Source organism: Entelurus aequoreus, linkage group LG09, assembly GCF_033978785.1.
Source record: "Entelurus aequoreus isolate RoL-2023_Sb linkage group LG09, RoL_Eaeq_v1.1, whole genome shotgun sequence".
Lineage (NCBI taxonomy): Eukaryota > Metazoa > Chordata > Actinopteri > Syngnathiformes > Syngnathidae > Entelurus > Entelurus aequoreus.
Window position 1 is genome coordinate 14826109 of NC_084739.1, and position 18531 is coordinate 14844639.

Genomic DNA, 18531 nt, shown 5'->3' on the forward strand with positions numbered 1-18531 from the left:
TTTTATTTTTTGATAGATTTTTAAAAAAAGAGAGAGAACAGACTTGTGGGCAAGTTTGATGGGCGCTGTGGGCTGCAGAGGGCTGCCTAATCCCTTTTACCCTCTGGGGACGTTAGATTTTAATTATCCTAAAAGCCAAACAGGTCATAAAATTCCTTAATTTCTGAAAGGCGTGAAAACATTTTAGATTAAACATATATTTGTTTTACTTTTTTTCAGGCTTTTTGTCACAGGTTTAAATTAACAACTCGCGTTACGCAAATGTCTACTAAGTCGCATTGGAGTATAAGTCGCATTTTTTGGGGAAATTTATTTGATAAAACCCAACACCAAGAATAGTCATTTGAAAGGCAATTTCAAATAAATAAAGAATAGTGAACAACAGGCTGAATAAGTGTACGTTATATGACGCATAAATAACCAACTGAGAACTTGCCTGGTATGTTAACGTAACATATTATGGTAAGAGTCATTCAAATAACTATAACATATAGAACATGCTATACGTTTACCAAACAATCTGTCACTCCTAATCACTAAATCCCATGAAATCTTATACGTCTAGTCTCTTACGTGAATGAGCTAAATAATATTATTTGATATTTTACGGTAATGTGTTAATAATTTCACGCATAAGTCGCTCCTGAGTATAAGTCGCACCCCCGGCCAAACTATAAAAAAAAACTGCGACTTATAGTCCGAAAAATACGGTATTTGACAACTGTTACATTATTTGATCAAAAGGCCTTCAAAGATTTAAAATAAAAGATTAAAAAAGCATTACATTTTTGGTATTTTTGTCTTATATTGATTATGTGATTTGGGCAAAGGAAGGAGGAAAAAAAATTATAATTCAAAATGATTTTTTTGCCTTTTGAAAAATTAACGACTTTTGTGTCCTCTTGACTATCGTACACCTGTGAAAGAATTGGACATGGACATTTCGAAACTCAACAAAAAAACCCTCTTCAGAAAAATCATGTACAATGGAGTAACACAACAAAAATAATGACCAAAAATACAGCAAAACTTCACTGAAAGGACAAAAAAAGTCAGTATTTGTCCCTGGAGGGATAACCACGAAAATATTTTTGGAAAATAATACATTGGATGAGTTTGGTGTGGAGGAACCAAATCAAAAACATTTGGGTTGAACTACAGCAGATTATGGTTTTTTTTACGCACAAATTGATGGATAACTTGCTTTGAAATCATAAGTCAAGGTGATTAGCACATGTTTAGAATATATGATAGAGTACAGAACATGTTTTTCTATCCTACTAACAAGCATCTACTTGTGTGCCATATCTAAACACGCATGCAGCGTTGGACAGAGGCAGTTGCTGTGTTTAGCCCGTGCACTGCTCAGGAAGTCCCGCATATTAATTCTGGATGAGGCTACGGCAGCTGTAGACCTGGAAACGGATGACCTGATCCAGACGACCATTCGCAAAGAGTTTGCACACTGCACCGTCCTCACCATCGCCCATCGTCTGCACAGCATCATGGACAGCTCGAGGTAGGTGACCCTGTAGCTGTCTCCCACATTCTCTTAGGCCAGGGGTCGGCAACCCAAAACATTGAAAGAGCCATATTGGACCAAAAATACAAAAAACAAATCTGTCTGGAGCCGCAAAAAATTAAAAGCCGTGTATAAGTGTTATAATGAAGGCAACACATGACGTAAGTGTCTATATTAGCTATAATAGCCTACTATCAAAATGACCATGTGTCGCAGGCTGAAGCAAATCTTCGTTGACAGAAATGTTGAAATTTAATGTTTATTTTACACATTTTTACAACATTAGAAACCATTAGTAATTCAGAGGCTACTCAGAAGGTGAGATAACTCCTAGAGTTAAAGGAAATGGCAGGCTGTCTTCTTTTAATAGATTTATTACAATCTTTGGCAAGCTAGGTAATGTTTGCTGTGGTCTGGAACAACATGGCACACAAACAACTATCTGAAATTAAATACAGATAATGCGTCATGAGACGTGCAAATATAAATTATATACAAAGAGGATAAAAGTAAAGGATATTAAATTAACTCAAATATAGCTACAAATGAGGCATAATGATGCACTATGTACACACAGCTAGCCTAAATAGCATGTTAGCATTGATTAGCTTGCAGTCATGCACTGACCAAATATGCCTGATTAGCACTCCAACAAGTCAATAACATCAACAAAGCGCACCTTTGTGCATTCACGCACAGTGTAAAACTTTTGGTGGACAAAATGAGACAAAGAAAGAGTGGAAGATTTCACCTGTAAACAAACTGTTGCGTCACAGTCCACACTATGGTGAGTTCAAGAACCTGCGGAAATTAGTAGGACAAAAAGATGTTCACCAAATACTCTCCTCAGTGAAGAATACACACATACATACTAAACAGTGGGCTTTCTAACAATTGGGAAGGTTTGTGTCATGTTTGTCTTCAAAGAAAAAACATACTAAAACGAAACAATTATTTTTCCCTCATCTTTTTCAATTTCAAACCTCTTTTTAAAATGCTCCAGAAAGCCACTAGGGCGGCACTAAAGAGCCGCATGCGGCTCGCCGACGCCCGTATTAGGCAGTGAGAGCCAAGCACTAATAAGACAAATCGTTGGCGGATTATTTGTGTTCTTCCTCCACAGGGTGATGGTGCTTGATTCCGGAAGGATCGTGGAGTTTGATTCTCCGAGTAGGCTGCTTGAAAAACAAGGACATTTCTATTCCATGGCCAAGGATGCTGGGATAACACAAGCAGAAATCACAAGTCTATGATTTGTATGTTTTTGTTTAAATGTTTTGATGTATAATTCCAAAGGTTGTCTTGTCCGTGGATGTACTTGTTTGTATTTAAAGCAGAAACAATCACATGTAATGTGTAAATAATGTTTGTATATACAGTATACAAATTTGAATAAATATTTTTCTCAAATGCTGCGGGGTTGTTTAAATCTCGCATGACTTTGTAGGACATGATTATAACCTGCTTTCACTCAAAAATTCCCACAACCCAATTAGGACAAGGAGTATATGCATTTAATTATTTGTTGCATAATAGTCAAAATACTTCATAAATACACATAATTACAGTACGATATGAATCTTAGTATAATTCTTTGTATATAGTATATCATTTAGCTAACACGTGTACAAGGATATTTCACATGCCTTTACTGTGTATATAATTGAACAGTGTTTATGTTGTGTAAAAGGTGTATTTATAATATGTTGTGCAAAGGAAATTTCATAGTTTTTGGAAGTTCATCTTCTATTTCACATTGTTTATAAGTGCAATAAGTGTTCAACTTCAGCCTAAACCCTTTCGGTCTGCAACATTTTCAATTTATGAATGTACAACTGTTTGTTTATGTAAAACTGTTTGTTTATTTTGTTGACCACTGACCGAAGAAATAATAAACTAAACTAACTAAACTAAACTAATCTTTAAGTTGAAGAAGGCAATGTACTTACTGTATGAGAACTGATCAGAGGACCAACAAATATTGTATATCTCTGCCTGTTTCCTGATTAAATATTTTTTGCAGATATTTAATCAGTTGTTGAATTAATTGATCGCAGTAATGGAATGTTAACAGTGAATGTTGAAAGATGGCGCCACTGGCTGCTATTTGCAGGAGCTCTTTGCTCTTGTGTATCCCCTTTTGACTTCTTGATGTTTCCCTCTTGTTTTCATGTTTTTTTTGTTTGCCTTTTGATTATGGGCCCCCTTGGTACCCTTCAAAAAGGGGTGCCATTTTTATGACTTTTTTTGTGAACTTTTGGATCTGCCTACAAGGAGCCTTATGACCATGGCCATGTTTGCACCGGAGACAAGCAGCTGGCTCTCTGCCACACCGGAGTTCGTGTGGAGAGACCGGAAGAGCTGGGTCTGCGGAGCTCGTGCTGAGCGTCGGGAGCGACAAGAGTCACGGAGCCCTGGCTGAACGAGAATGTATCGAACGAGTTCTCGCTCATCCCCGTGGACTGGACATTGGCCGAGAGCTAAGGGGCAGCCTTTGACGAAGTTAGCTCTCTTGGTTGCTTTGTTGGGTGTGCTCCTGTTCAAGGCGATGTCGTGGAGCACCACAAACATTTTGTTTTTGTTTTGTTGTTTGTCTATGCATGGTGCAATCATATGTGTGCAATATGTATTATTTATTGCTCTTTTTGTTGTTGTGTTGTACTTTTGTAGCTGTATGTAGAAATGGCGCCGCTGAAGTGGCAACTGGTTGCATCAGTTCTGTGCACTTTTAATGGATTGTATGTTCATTGTATTCTTTGATGTTTTACTTTCGTTTTCCTCTGTTTTTTACCCATTTTTTGTGGACTTTTTGTACCTGCACTGTAATTTACCCGTTGTGTGATGAATAAAGTCTATCCTACAGGTGTCAAACTCAAGGCCCGGGGGTTATTTGGGCCTCGAAAGCCTGGAAATAATATGTATAAATAAAGTACTGTAACATTTCTTACTAAATGTATTATTTCTTTCTATTTTGGGAGAAAAAAATATACATGTACAACTTTATGTAATTATGTTAATGTAAATATTGTCTAATTATGCAAATATATATTATCAAACATTCAAACCATCTTTTAAATAGAAATAAATACTAATAATATTGATTTCAAAGTGAGTTATCCATCAAATTGTGCAATGTAAAAGTAGCAATAGATTTTATGGTAAAATTGTGAAATTTACTGTGGTTTTTATGGCATTTTTCTCTGAATGAAAAAAAAACCCAGTACTTTTTTTAATGTAATAAACTGTGGTGTCGTTTTGGCATTTACAGTAATACACCGAAAAAGCTACAGTTGTTGATTTGCGGTAAAAAATAAATAAAAAACAACAACCTGGAAGCTCAGGTGCCAACATTTTACTGTAAAATTGTATTTAAAAAAAAAGAATTTACAGTAAAAAAAAACAAATGCAAATTTTACAGTAAAATTCTGGCAACTGAGCTGCCTTTTTATTTTTATTTTTATTTTATTTTTTTTTAACCATAAAAACAGCAGTACTGTTTTTCCATTTATAGTAATATACACTACATTTTCAGGTGAAATTATTGCAATTTACCAGTTTTTTTTTTTACATTTTAGTTTTTAAAAATTCTACTAATCAAATGCATAAAACAATTGTGTAATAATAGTATTCACTGTTAGAAGCAGCCCTCTGGGGCCAAACATAACTGCGATGTGGCCCTCGGTGAAAGCGACTTTGACACCTCTGGTCTATCCTATCTCATGTTTTTTTTAAATTATATTTCATAAACCTTCATTTATAATATGCAACATTTACATACAATCAAGAAATAATAATAATCAAAACAAGTACAGAAATAGTACAAAAACATAGTACAAAACAGCGCCAGGGGGTTGTAAACTCAATAAAGTAACTAAAATAGAATGCAAAATATATACAGTATATATGTAACAAAATGTAAAGCCAAAGGCTCACATAAGTTCCATAAATAAACCAAATTTGAAACATAGCATCATAGTTGAGTTGAGTTTGTGTTTATTTCGAACATGCATGCATTCAACATGATACATCACAATTTCCAGTTTCTCTTTTCAACATGTTCGAAAAGGAGTAGGAAGAAGCAGATCTTATTTAATCCTCCCCCTTTTCCTTTACATAGCAGTTGCTAAAACTTTTGTTCACTTCCTGTTCTCAATTTATTCACAATATACTCCATAAGTAATAACAAAACAAATAAATAAATAAATATATAATAATTGGTGAAGTAAGTTATATTTCATATGGTGAGATAAGTAAGATTATCTGGATTATCTGAATGGATGGATGAAATCATTTCAGAATGTTTATCATGGTTCTTCTTTGTACTTTGTAAATACTTTAAGTTCGAAGAGTTTTCACAGCGTTTTTGGTTGTTAGAGGTAGATAGTAGAGATGCCGACAAATGCTTTAAAATGTAATATCGGACATTATCGGTATCGTTTTTTTATTATCGGTATCGATTTTATTATTTTTTTTTTTTAAAAATTAAATCAACATAAAAAACACAAGATACACTTACAATTAGTGCACCAACCCAAAAAACCTCCCACCCTCATTTACACCCATTCACACTCATTCACACAAAAGGGTTGTTTCTTTCTGTTATTAATATTCTGGTTCCTACATTATATATCATTATATATCAATACAGTCTGCAAGGGATACAGTCCGTAAGCACACATGATTGTGCGTGCTGCTGGTCCACTAATAGTACTAACCTTTAACAGTTAATTTTACTCATTTTCAGTAGTTACTAGTTTCTATGTAACTGTTTTTATATTGTTTTACTTTCTTTTTTATTCAAGAAAATGTTTTTAATTTATTTATCTTATTTTATTAATTTTTTTTAAAAGGACCTTATCTTCACCATACCTGGTTGTCCAAATTAGGCATAATAATGTGTTAATTCCACGACTGTATATATCGGTATCGGTTGATATTGGTATCGGTAATTAAGAGTTGGACAATATCGGAATATCAGATATCGGCAAAAAGCCATTATCGGACATCCCTAGTAGAGAGCGTTTTAAAGTAGAGTTCTAATTCTTTTTTAAAGATACAAAAAACAGGTCGGGTATTGAGAAACTTACATTTATAGTAGTAATAATATAATGAGGTTGCAGAGGTAAAATTGAATAAAGTCTATCCTATCCTATATGTATCACACACCCAATTACCAACCTCTGCGTGGTGTGACGTCAGTAAGACCTGGCCAATCAGAATGCGAAGGGGCGGACCTAAATAGAAACAGCGGATGATTCAAAACGAAGATGGCGGCTGAGGAGGGTCCCCAAAACACCAACAAGCTGGACAGAAGGTATATTAAACGCTATTTATTGGAAACGACACAGCAAACAAGCGAAATAAACATTAAAAAAACATGCTTGCTGTTATATATTGTGTTCCTAGCTTAATGGACAACGGTGTTAAATGTTGCTTTTTGTGGTCGGTGGTGTTAGCTAGCATAGCATCTTACCTTGACGTTGTAGCATGTTTTGAAAGGTTTTATGCACACACTTACAACCTTTAGCATATCAGCATGTGGAATTAAGTTATGGAATGGATTAAGTAAAGAAGTTAAACCATGAATTGATTAACCCCGACTTAAACAAGTTGAAAAACTTATTCGGGTGTTACCATTTAGTGGTCAATTGTACGGAATATGTACTGTACTGTGCAATTTACTAATAAAAGTCTCAATCAATCAATCAAACAATGTACTGATATGATCCAGTTTAAGACGTTGTTTAAATTTATAGTCCTTACAAAGTACAAAGAAGAAGAATTTTGAGAAATACCTTCAACTTTATTGAAAACAAGATATTCTTCATCTCAGGATGTGTATCATGACTGACTTAATTATCTATTACAAAAACTGCTGTATTAATCATTCACGGAGGTCGCGACTTGTCCAGGGTGTACACCGCCTTCCGCCCGAATGCAGCTGAGATAGGCCACCCCGAAAGGGACAAGCGGTAGAAATGGATGGATGGATGGACCTTCAACCTTATTGAAAATAAGATATTCTTCATCTCAGTATGTGTATCATGACTGACTTACCTTATTTTTTGGACTATAAGTAGCAGTTTTTTTTCATAGTTTGGCCGGGGGTGCGACTTATACTCAGGAGCGACTTATGTGTGAAATTATTAACACATTACCGTAAAATATCAAATAATATTGTTTAGCTCATTCACGTAACAGACTAGACGTATAAGATTTCATGGGATTTAGCGATTAGGAGTGACAGATTGTTTGGTAAACGTATAGCATGTTCTATATGTTATAGTTATTTGAATGACTCTTACCATAATATGTTATGTTAACATACCAGGCACGTTCTCAGTTGGTTATTTATGCCTCATATAACGTACACTTATTCAGCCTGTTGTTCACTATGCTTTATTTATTTTAAATTGCCTTTCAAATGTCTATTCTTGGTGTTGGGTTTTACCAAATAAATTTCCCCCAAAAATGCGACTTAATTATACTCCAGTGCGACTTATATATGTTTTTTTCCTTCTTTATTGTGCATTTTCGGCCGGTGCGACTTATACTCCGGAGCGACTTATACAGCAAAAAATATGGTAATTATCTATTACAAAACTGCTGTATTAAGCATTCACGGAGGTGGCGACTTGTCCAGGGTGCACCCCGCCTTCCGCCCGAATGCAGCTGAGATAGGCTCCAGCACCCTCGCGCCACCCCGAAAGGGAAAAGCGGTAGAAAGTGGATGGATAGATGTCATTGTGCTACAAAAAGAAGTCAGTAATTGAACGTATGTATTTGTAAACGCTCTGAAGTGGGAATTGATTGATTGATTGAAACTTTTATTAGTAGATTGCACAGTACAGTACATATTCCGTACAATTGACCACTAAATGGTAACACCCGAATAAGTTTTTCAACTTCTTTAAGTCGCGGTCCACGTTAATCAATTCATGGTACAAATATATACTATCAGCATAATACAGTCAAGTTCATCATCAGAGTATATACATTGAATTATTTACATTATTTACAATCCGGGGGGTGGTTTGTGGAGGGGGTTGGGGGTGGGGGGGGGGGGTTAGGTTTGGTTGATATCAGCACTTCAGTCATCAACAATTATATCATCTGAGAAATAGACATTGTAACAGTGTAGGTCTGACTTCGTAGGATATGTACAGTGAGCAGTGAACATAGTGAGCCCAGAAAGCATAAGAACAAGTATATACATTTGATTATTTACAATTCGGGGGGGTGTTAGTCTGGGGTTGTAGTTGCCTGGAGGTGTTCTTTTAGTGAGGTTTGGAAGGGGGATAGGGATTAGGATTAAATAAAATTTGCTTCTTCCTACTCATTTTCGGACATGATATAAAGTGAAATTATATGAAATTGTGTGACGTATTATGCTGTAAGTGTGTTCATGTTCGAAATAAACTAAAGAAAGAAAGAAAGAAAGTTTTGACGTTTAAATCCCGTTTAACCACAATGCAATATTACTTAACCGCTGTGCAAACTCCACCCCGCCCCACGTTGAACTAACTTGTTGTGCCCTCAACAGGGGGGCGACCCACAGCGTGTTTACTTGCAGAGACACGTCAAATACTGGCCAGTCGGTCATCTTCAACCCAGACTTCTTTGTGGAGAGGCTGAGACATGAACACCTGCAGACCTTCACCGACCTGGTGCTGGCCAATGTCACCCGACTCATCGACCTTCCAGGGGACGAGTTCGCTCAGCTGACTGGGGACTGCGAGCCCAGGGTGCCCTCCTCCTCTGGCTTCCTCCGCTCTTTCAACTTCCTCAAACGCAAAGGTAAGCTTTAACGCATATGTTAATCACACGGAATGTTATAAAGTTAAAGTACCACTGATATTCACACACACACTAGGTGTGGTGAAATTACCCTCTGCATTTGACCCATCCCCTTGTCCCACCCCCTGGGAGGTGAGGGGAGCAGTGAGCAGCAGCAGCGGTGGCCAAGCTCGGGAATCATTTTGGTGATTTAACCACCAATTCCAACCCTTGATGCTGAGTGCCAAGCAGGGAGGTATTCTATGGACACAGAATAAGTTAAATTATCAATTTTTTTGTATTGATGAAGCTACTTTATATATAAATCAAGTGTTTATTTATTTCAAGATACTGAAAACACTGTCCTTTGATGTACAACCAATCTTTCATGTAAAATGATGGAGATGGTTGTCCAAAAACGGCATCAAGATGCATTGATGGGTTTTTAACATGTAAAGCGACTTTGGGTACTTAGAAAAGCGCTATATAAATCCCAGTTATTATTATTATTATTATTAATGTTTGTATGCAACCAAGAAGAAAGATACTGCTTGCAATGTCACTCATAATATGACACACACACACAAGTGAATAAAACGTTAAAAACTGTAACGGCACAAATGAAAATGTTTGCAGCACAAGCGATTGGTTCAAGTTTGGGAAGATTTGGACTTGGTAGGGGGGGGCAATGTCACACATGTGAACAGATGATGGGTGAAAGCAATATTCAGTTGGCACTCCAGCTGCAAAATGCCTGAGTGACTCTGCATTTGCATAAAAGGGGTTTTGGCACCAGCCGCTGGACTAGATCTGACCAATCTAAGTCTATGAGCATGAACTGATGAAGCCTACTCGGGTGAGAGGCGAAATGTCTTCTAAGACAAACCACACAGTCCAGTTGTGATTGATTGAATGCCCTGAGATGACCATGACCTGGATAAATGAGAACATTCATATACATTTGCATAAGAGTTGTAAGTATGCTCGACTTATTCAAGTCTGAGCCATATTGAACTGAAATGCCCGGATTACAATTTGTGTTGCTATGGTGCCTTATGTCGCCACAAATAAAATGTTGGCCTCTGCGGTTATCATCACATTTATGACTGGTACTCTTCTTTGGTAGTGTCACAAAAAGTCAAATAAAAAGCATATTTTGGAGCACATTTTTCAATTCTGTATTTATTCAAATTCAGAAGTACTCTGTTGCTTTTATTAACAGTTTAAGAAGTGTGTCCGATTACTCAATTCATCGAACAAACTAATCGGTACATTACCTGATTACTAAAATGTAGCCCTAGTTGGCACAAGAAAGAGTAATTGCCCACTACAAAAGACATCACTGACAAAACCTGTGTGGCTAATTGTTTTTTCCCCAAGATATAGAACCTATTTTTTATTATCCATTAATACAATTATTTCATCAACTTGTCACTCAACTGACTTGACGAATACGTTTTTTGTTTGTTTGTTTTTTTCCAGAAAAAGGTGTTGTTTTTGGCGCACCCTTAACTGAAGAAGGCATAGCGCAGATATATCAGCTGATTGAATACCTGAGCAAAAGTGAGTATTACTTCATGCAGAAATGCCACTTTCATTCAGAAGTGTTTAAAATTGTTTATTTGCATTTGCTTGTAAGTAAACTCATACCTTATCACAACAGCATAGTTCTGGACTAAGAATTCCCTCATGTTTGCATGCAGAATGTCTTAACATTGTATGATTATTAGGATGTGTATTTGACTGAAATGTCTTGTTTGTCTATGGAGGAAATTCATTGGGTGTGTGTGTTTTATTTTTATGTGGAGGGAGGATTTTAATTTTTTTTATGTGCTTGTGTACTATTAATAACCCTCTAACAATGCATAATGAACAAGGGTGTAATATGTAATGTAATACACTTTCACCTCATTATGTAATCATCTGCACATTTTATAATACACTTTGACACATTTTGTAATAACTTGCATACATATATTGCATTAGTTATTACAAAATGCAGGCGCTGGAATTGTTTCTGGATAAAATTTAACAATTTGGTAATTAATTATGTACTAAACCATCAAAATTAATACCTTTTTTTTTATTTAGAAATTTTGTAGGTTTAATTTTTTCCATTTTTTTTTACCTTTCCAGATTTTATTTTATTCATTAAAGTAAAAAAACAATCAACATTAAAGTTAATTATGAAAGAGAAGAAGCAGAAATAAGTCAAAACTATAATAACATCTGCCCCCTATTCATCATCTATTTGTTGGTCAAATAAATAAATACATCCAATGTAACTTTGTTGATTTATAATAAATAATGTGATTGCAAGCTAGAGACTAAAGTTACACTAATGACATATTTCTGACTTGAAAATGACCAGTGCACTGAACTTTTGGTAGTGCAATGTGAATTATGTTCTGATATCATATTATTATACAAACTAATACAAATATAAAACCGAAATAAATATTTATTCCATCAATGACCAATTTGCATGTTGTTTATTTCTGTAGTGTAACTTTAATCTCTAGTTTGCAATCACATTCTTCATCATAATCAATATGGTTTGATTTCTACTTGACCAATGAGACATCCTACTAGAATTGTTTAATTATAAGGAAGATTAAATGTTTTGTCTTTTCTTTTTTAAACGTTTGTTTATTGGGTGTTCATTCCTGAATGGCCTTAGAGATATATTAACTAACAAGCACACAAAAGGCTATGTTTTGTATTTCTCTTATAGTTTTTTCTAAAATGAGGTATCAATTTCAATGGTTAATTACATAATGCACCAAATTTTATTTAAAACAATTGCAGCACCAACATTATGTAATAAATTGTGTAATATGTAACAAAATGTGTCAACTTTAGTACAAAAAAAGAGTTCAAGAATTATATTACTAAATGTGCAGATTATTACATAAAGAGGTGAAATGTATTACATTATTACATATTGCACCATATGTATTTTTACAAACCATTAATAATAGATAGATAGATAGATAGTACTTTATTGATTCCTTCAGGAGAGTTCCCTCAGGAAAATTAAAATTCCAGCAGCAGTGTACAGAATTGAGATCAAACTTAAAAAGTAAATAATGGGGGTAAAAATGGAAACAAAATGGAAAAATATTACAATAAGAATAAAAATAAAAAGCAACAATGATAATAAGAATATAACAGTAAAATAAGAATATAACAAGAGAAACTAGGCAGTAGTGACCATGTTATGAAAAAATATTGCACTGTTATTGCTTTGCAATAATCACGTTTTATAGAATAATATGTGTATGATAGGATTGTCTCTGACCAGGAAGTAAACATGTTTTATAACTTTTCTATAAACTTCAAATTAAACACTACATCATGCCCCATCTTCCCTAATATGAAAAGTTGTGAATATCACACTCATTGATTTGTTCTATAACTGTATTGCGTTAACGGCGGTTAATTGTCGAGTTATTCAATGCCTTTTTTGTAAGAATTTGACTGCTAAACCATTACAGCTTCCTGCTAACTTTGTTGGAGTTAGCATGACGTCTTGGTTTATTTCTGGAAAGCAATGACGTATTTGCAGAAAGTGGACACTTGGCCCAATTGCCTGAGTCAATAATTCATCTCAAAGCACTTTGCTTTAACTCTCTCTCTCTCTCTCTCTCTCTCTCTCTCTCTCTCTCTCTCTCTCTCTCTCTCTCTCTCTCTCATTCCATTCACTCCTTTGCTCCGTGTCTCCCCACCAATTCTCTACATCATGTTTTCTCCTCCCTTCATCTCCCAGACCATCAGATAGAGGGGCTGTTCCGTGTGCCAGGCCACAGCCTGCGGCAAGCAGCTCTAAGGGAGATGCTGAATACCGGGGCAGAAATAGATCTCGAGACGGGCGACTTCCACCCCAATGACGCTGCCACTCTGCTGAAAATCTACCTGGGAGAGCTGCCTGAGCCCCTGCTAACACACAGACATTATAACGCTCACCTTAAAATTGGAGGTGCTCATTAATTCACTATCATGGCTCACAAGCATTAATCTCCATCACATTAACTTACTTTAACCTTGTCTTCTCTTTTTAACATATCCAGAGCTGAAACGCTTTGATGAGAAAGGAGATAAAACAAGCGTGCCAGACAAGGAACGCCAAATTGAAGCCTTTCAGCTGCTTTTCATGCTGCTTCCGCCAGCCAACCGCAGCATGCTGAAGCTCCTGTTAGACCTGCTCTATCACACCGCCCGCCATCAGCACGTCAATAAGATGTCTGCTATCAATCTGGCAACAATGTTTGCTCCACATATCATCTGGCCCAAAAACGTAAGGGTCATTTTCCTGTACTCTGAGGTTAATCCTATTTTTCCCTCCCAAAGTTCTGTTTACCATCTTTCCTCCATTTCTTATTGCAGGTGATGGCAAGTGATCTTCAGGGAAACATTGAGAAATTAAATAATGGTGTTGCCTTCCTTATAAGGCACTCTCAAAAGCTGTTCAAGGTACAAAACTATTTCAGACTATATATTGTTCTCCAAAGTGGACCATTGAGACTATGAATTTATATAGACAATGGGTTTTTACTTATGAAATACAGTTTTCACTTTGAACTTGATTTTGAATGGAATATCACTTTTCATTTAGTGTGGATAATATTGAACAAGGCAAGGCAAGTGTATTTATAGTGCACAATACAAATGCACAGCAGGACAAAGTGCTTTACAGATGCATAAAATTACAAGAAGGCAAATAAAATCCAAATTTTTTTTAAATCCTGAATTAAAATCAAAGTGTAGACTGGAGTGTAGATGAAATAGTTTCAATTGACATATGATCGGCAATACAGAAGTGTAAAAAGCCTAGATGTTAACAGTTGTACTTTGGTTGCAGATCATGAAAAGACTTGTACACAAGCAGAGCCGTTTTAAAGTCAATTTTCTGAGCAACAATGCAGTCACCTGTTCAATGTTCTGTTTTGAATCTGAAATCCTAAATGAAAATGTATTTCCCGGTGTATTTTTGCTTCTGGTTTTAAGAAGAAAACAGGAGAATTTATATATTTTTTATTTAATAAGATATACCTATTATGTGAATGGAATTTGCACGATTGTGTGTTTGACCAAACATTTCAAATACATTCACTTTCATTGAAGGCCCCTGCATATATCAAAGACTATGCACGAGTTTACTTCACCGGATCCAACATTCTTCAATCAAAGGTAAGTTATTTCCCTCAGTTTATGACGATACAGTATCTCACAAAATGAATACCTAAAAATGAAAGTTGGTTGTACAGTACTTTAGAGCAGTGGTCCTCAATTTTCTTCTGTCATTCTGTCACATTTTTTTTCACCGCCCCCGTGAATTGAAATACTATTGAAAACTTGGTATTTAGCTATTTTCTTGAACGCATGTGTCAAGCTACTTGTTGACTTGCACTTAATATCCCTAAAGATATTATGTATCGTTAGCTACCTCCCAGGCGTGTGTATCATTCAAGCATAAATAAGGATGCTAATACTGGAAGTCCTCCTTGCTTCTCACAGTCCCCCTGACACCTGGGGGCCCGCCTCACAAATGTTGACCTGCTTTAGAGTAGTCACTGTACAGCATGCATATAATTACTATCCATTGAAAATGAGTCAACACAAAGCCACTAACAACTAGGGATGGAACGATATGAAAATGTCATATCACGGTTACATGACCCAAAAATATCACGGTATTGTTGAATGTGCTCACACTGAATATTTTGACCAAGTTATTAAAAAACAAACAAACAAAAACCCTCAAATAAATAGACACACTGTAAGAAACCACCATTTTGCATGTTTTGTGTTACTATTGATTATCTCATAGGGTTTTAATTTTGGTATTTTATCCTTTTTAATGGCTGAGCCTTCATTGCTTTAAATATTGGTTTGTACAGTAGCACTTTAAGATTTATTTAAATGAAAAGTGTGTAGCAAACTCGATTATTATTTCTGTTGGGCGTTGTAGCGCCCTACTTTGTTCAGTAGTCCTTGAACGCACCGTCAAAACACCTCAGTCTCAGTAGTGATATACAACTATCCTTTTGGGCTAAGAGAGCACAGCTTGTAGGTTCAATGTGCACAATTGAAAATCTTAGTTGCTCAGACAGCAATGTGTTTGTATAAGTTTAGATAGGGGTGTGTCGTTTCTTAATCGGGAAAAATGGTAATGTCTCTTGTTTTCATGATAGCATTTAAGCCAGTAAGCTGGCACCAGTCAGTGAGTTTATCAAAGTGCAGTCATCATGTTTTTTTTGGTGATAATTTTAGTTTAGAACAGTAATACTAACCGTAGTTAATTTTATCGCGGATATCATTATTACCCTTTATCGTTACATCCCCATTCACAACATAAGGGAGAAGCAAGATCATTATCTTGCCTACAGCCAAGCGTGGTGGTGGTGTCATTAACAAGGGCTGCATAAGTACTATTGACTTATTGAGAGAAACTTGAATTCCAACAAGTACTGTTAAGTTATATCAAAATGTAATTTTTGTAGTAATGTCCCTTGAGAAAGCATAACAAAATAGGCTGAAGCCTATCCCAGCTGCACTGGAGCTGATGGAAGGGTACACCCTGGACAAGTCGTTGACTCATCGCAGGGACAACACAGACAGACAACAGTTAAATAAAGTTTTGATTTGATCAGTGTTAAATGTGTCATCAATTGTTCCTTTTGGGATTTGTTGTGTGGTTTTAGTGCGATGACTTTACTTTAAACATTAATAAAGCATGTCTGACATTTTTAGGATGACCTGACTCTCAGGTCTGGGACCAAAGACCTTTCAGTTTTGCTCACACCCACCTCCAATTGTTCTCCGTACACGAGAAAGATTGTAGGCGAAGTGGGTGTCACTGGCAGCCCTGTGACCAGTGAGACTCAGACATGCACTGAATCGTCTCTCCGAGAGCTTTACCAGCAAGTCAAAAGCATGCCCGAGTCTGCCAAGAAGAAGAAACTCATTCGACAGGTCGGACATTGCTTTGTAAAATCTATGGGGAGCATTTTGCTCCTCAGCAAGCTTACAGTATGTGTCATGTTTCTGCATGTTTAGTTTGAAAAACAGCCTTTGGGGACACCCTCCGCTGACTCCCGGGCGCCATTTAGCAGAAAACACTGGCGGTCCCGCTCTTTAGGAGGCATGATTAAGGTTTGTTTATGCTACTTTTACATGTACTTGTAGCTAATTGTTCATGTTTTACCTCCAATGTGACCACAAATGTCAGCACTACTTCTCAATAAATTGAAAAAGTCCAGGTGATGTTTGTGTTTGTCACAACAGAGGAAGATGTTGGGAAGCCAAATATTAACAGAGAAGGAAAACGGCAAAGTGCAGAGGCCTCAAGCCAGCTGCTCAGTTGACACCAAAAGTGGAAGAGTAAGTAGTTCATCATCAAACCACATACAGTATATGACAATCTTATACTGACTACCTGATGATTGTATCACATTTAAATCATATTCTTACACCAACTGTTGCAGTGCAACCCCAAAATTAAATACTCTACGCTGTCAAGTTTCCAAACATTTATTCTTATAGGAAGTCATTTTAAAGTGTATTACCTGGGTTTAAATTGCTGCCATTATAAAATCTTAACTGTTCAGGCATTGTTTAACAGTTTGAAACAATTATCTGTCATATAAGTGTAAAGAGTTGTTAAACACTGTGTGATGATATTAAAATATAACTACTCACCCTTTTAGGATGCATAATGAAGAGTGACTTATAATGTTCACAGAGCAATACTTTCATCTAGTGAATATGTTCAGTATAGAAGTTTCTGGAGTTTATATATCCTTGTGGTATTTATTACTCGTATTGCTGGTGTGTCCTAAGTAAGTTTCATTTCTCCTATGGCTATCATTACACTTTGCCATTGTTGTGGTATTAAAAAAAATACCTTGTGTTAAATTAACTCTTTGGATCATCATGGATATCACAATGGTGACAGGATAGTTTGAACAAACTCATTTAGTTTTACTGTTCCCCCAAAATTTAGCTTGAACTCCAAAATGTTATTAATTTCCACAACTTTGGAAGTTTTCCTGTTTTTTAAGTACAGCATCAAATATTCACATTAATTTATGCATTTCTGTATTCCGTTAAATCTTAATAGATGTTTAAATGCCTTTCTCCTCTTGTCTTTCCTTTAGGAATAATACAGCTGAGGAAACCTGCATCTTGCTGTAATGTGTATTGAAAGTGTAATACGCTATACAGTTTTTGATTTCAATCTTTTTTTTTTCTTATTCAACCTGTGACTAAAAGGAAATCACTGGGTTTTATTTAACATATTTCTTAACCTAAGGGACATGGTTAGTTTATCTCAGTAGTGTGGGTGCTGTATTGTATGTCTCTTAATTTAAACCCCATTTTAACCCCATTAAGTAAGCTAGCAGTTAAAATAAGTTTTATTTTTTGTTTTGTTTTACTGAAACATTTTTTTATTCAATTTCAAGGGGTGATATTTATTTGGATTGATTCATTCATGCATTGAGAAATGTTTGGATCAGTTTGTTGGATGCAAGTAAGACCAGAGGTGTGCCTTAAAATGAATTTATCTTAAGTTACTGTATGTTACGTTTTCTATTTAATATTAAGTTTATGCAACTTTGAAGTTGCCCCTGATCTTCCGAATATGATGACATATATTCAAACAATGCAATTTTGAAGATGATGACCAAGGGTCAGTTTTTACAGGTTTGTTTTTCAGGAGGTTACTGCTGTGAATTTAAAAAAAATATATATATATTTTTTATTATTTTATTTTGAAGTCACTGTTTTTAAGAGTACATTTAAATTTTTTATTTTACATCAGTTCTCATTTCTACACAGCTCTTTGGCTGTATGCATGTATTATTATATACACTTTACAGATGTGAAATACTTCATTTAACCTTTAGCTTTGCAGGTTGAGTGCAACTTAGGTTGTGTATAATAACTTCTTAGCCGGGTGCTTTCTGTGAGGGGTTTGAGCCACTATTGCTTTTGCAAAGTTCTTGTTTGTCAGTCACGTCTGGTTTCCGGGTACATAGCCACCCTGCCTAAATGTTACACACATTCTCTAAATGTTACATACACGGTCTAGGTGGCACAATACAAACATAAGGTGTTGACTGATACTTCTCATCTACTGTGAAACCCACAAGACTGATTAAACACTTAAAATGCCATGTGCTTGTTTTTTATTGATTCAGTGTTGTTATACAATATTTTATGTTTGGATC

At 35.8% G+C, this 18531-nt stretch overlaps 2 protein-coding genes across 2 annotated transcripts in view; both read left to right on the forward strand.

Annotated features, from left to right (window-relative positions):
* Positions 1-4348, forward strand: part of abcc2 (ATP-binding cassette, sub-family C (CFTR/MRP), member 2) — a 38491-nt gene extending 34143 nt beyond the window's left edge. The window contains exons 31-32 of the mRNA XM_062058137.1: positions 1325-1519; positions 2646-4348. Coding sequence (XP_061914121.1) covers positions 1325-1519; positions 2646-2775 — 325 coding nt within the window. The 3' untranslated portion in view covers positions 2776-4348. The remainder of the gene's footprint in view (positions 1-1324; positions 1520-2645) is intronic.
* Positions 4349-6710: 2362 nt separating this feature from the next.
* Positions 6711-18482, forward strand: LOC133657166 (rho GTPase-activating protein 19-like). The gene is made up of 11 exons (XM_062058151.1): positions 6711-6836; positions 9066-9319; positions 10781-10861; positions 13068-13277; positions 13369-13595; positions 13685-13771; positions 14423-14488; positions 16052-16273; positions 16358-16453; positions 16586-16681; positions 17458-18482. Exons 1-11 carry the CDS (start codon positions 6790-6792, stop codon positions 17461-17463), a joined length of 1392 nt encoding a protein of 463 aa, XP_061914135.1. The 5' UTR covers positions 6711-6789; the 3' UTR covers positions 17464-18482.
* The last annotated feature ends 49 nt before the right edge of the window (positions 18483-18531 follow it).

What these genes read in the sequence shown, in the direction of transcription:
- LOC133657166 (XM_062058151.1), top strand. Translation starts at nt 6,790, where the DNA reads ATGGCGGCTGAGGAGGGTCCCCAAAACACCAACAAGCTGGACAGAAG. An exon ending in CGCTCACCTTAAAATTGGAG is followed by an intron (nt 13,278 to 13,368) that starts GTGCTCATTAAT and finishes TAACATATCCAG; the next exon opens with AGCTGAAACGCTTTGATGAG. An exon ending in ACTCTCAAAAGCTGTTCAAG is followed by an intron (nt 13,772 to 14,422) that starts GTACAAAACTAT and finishes CTTTCATTGAAG; the next exon opens with GCCCCTGCATATATCAAAGA.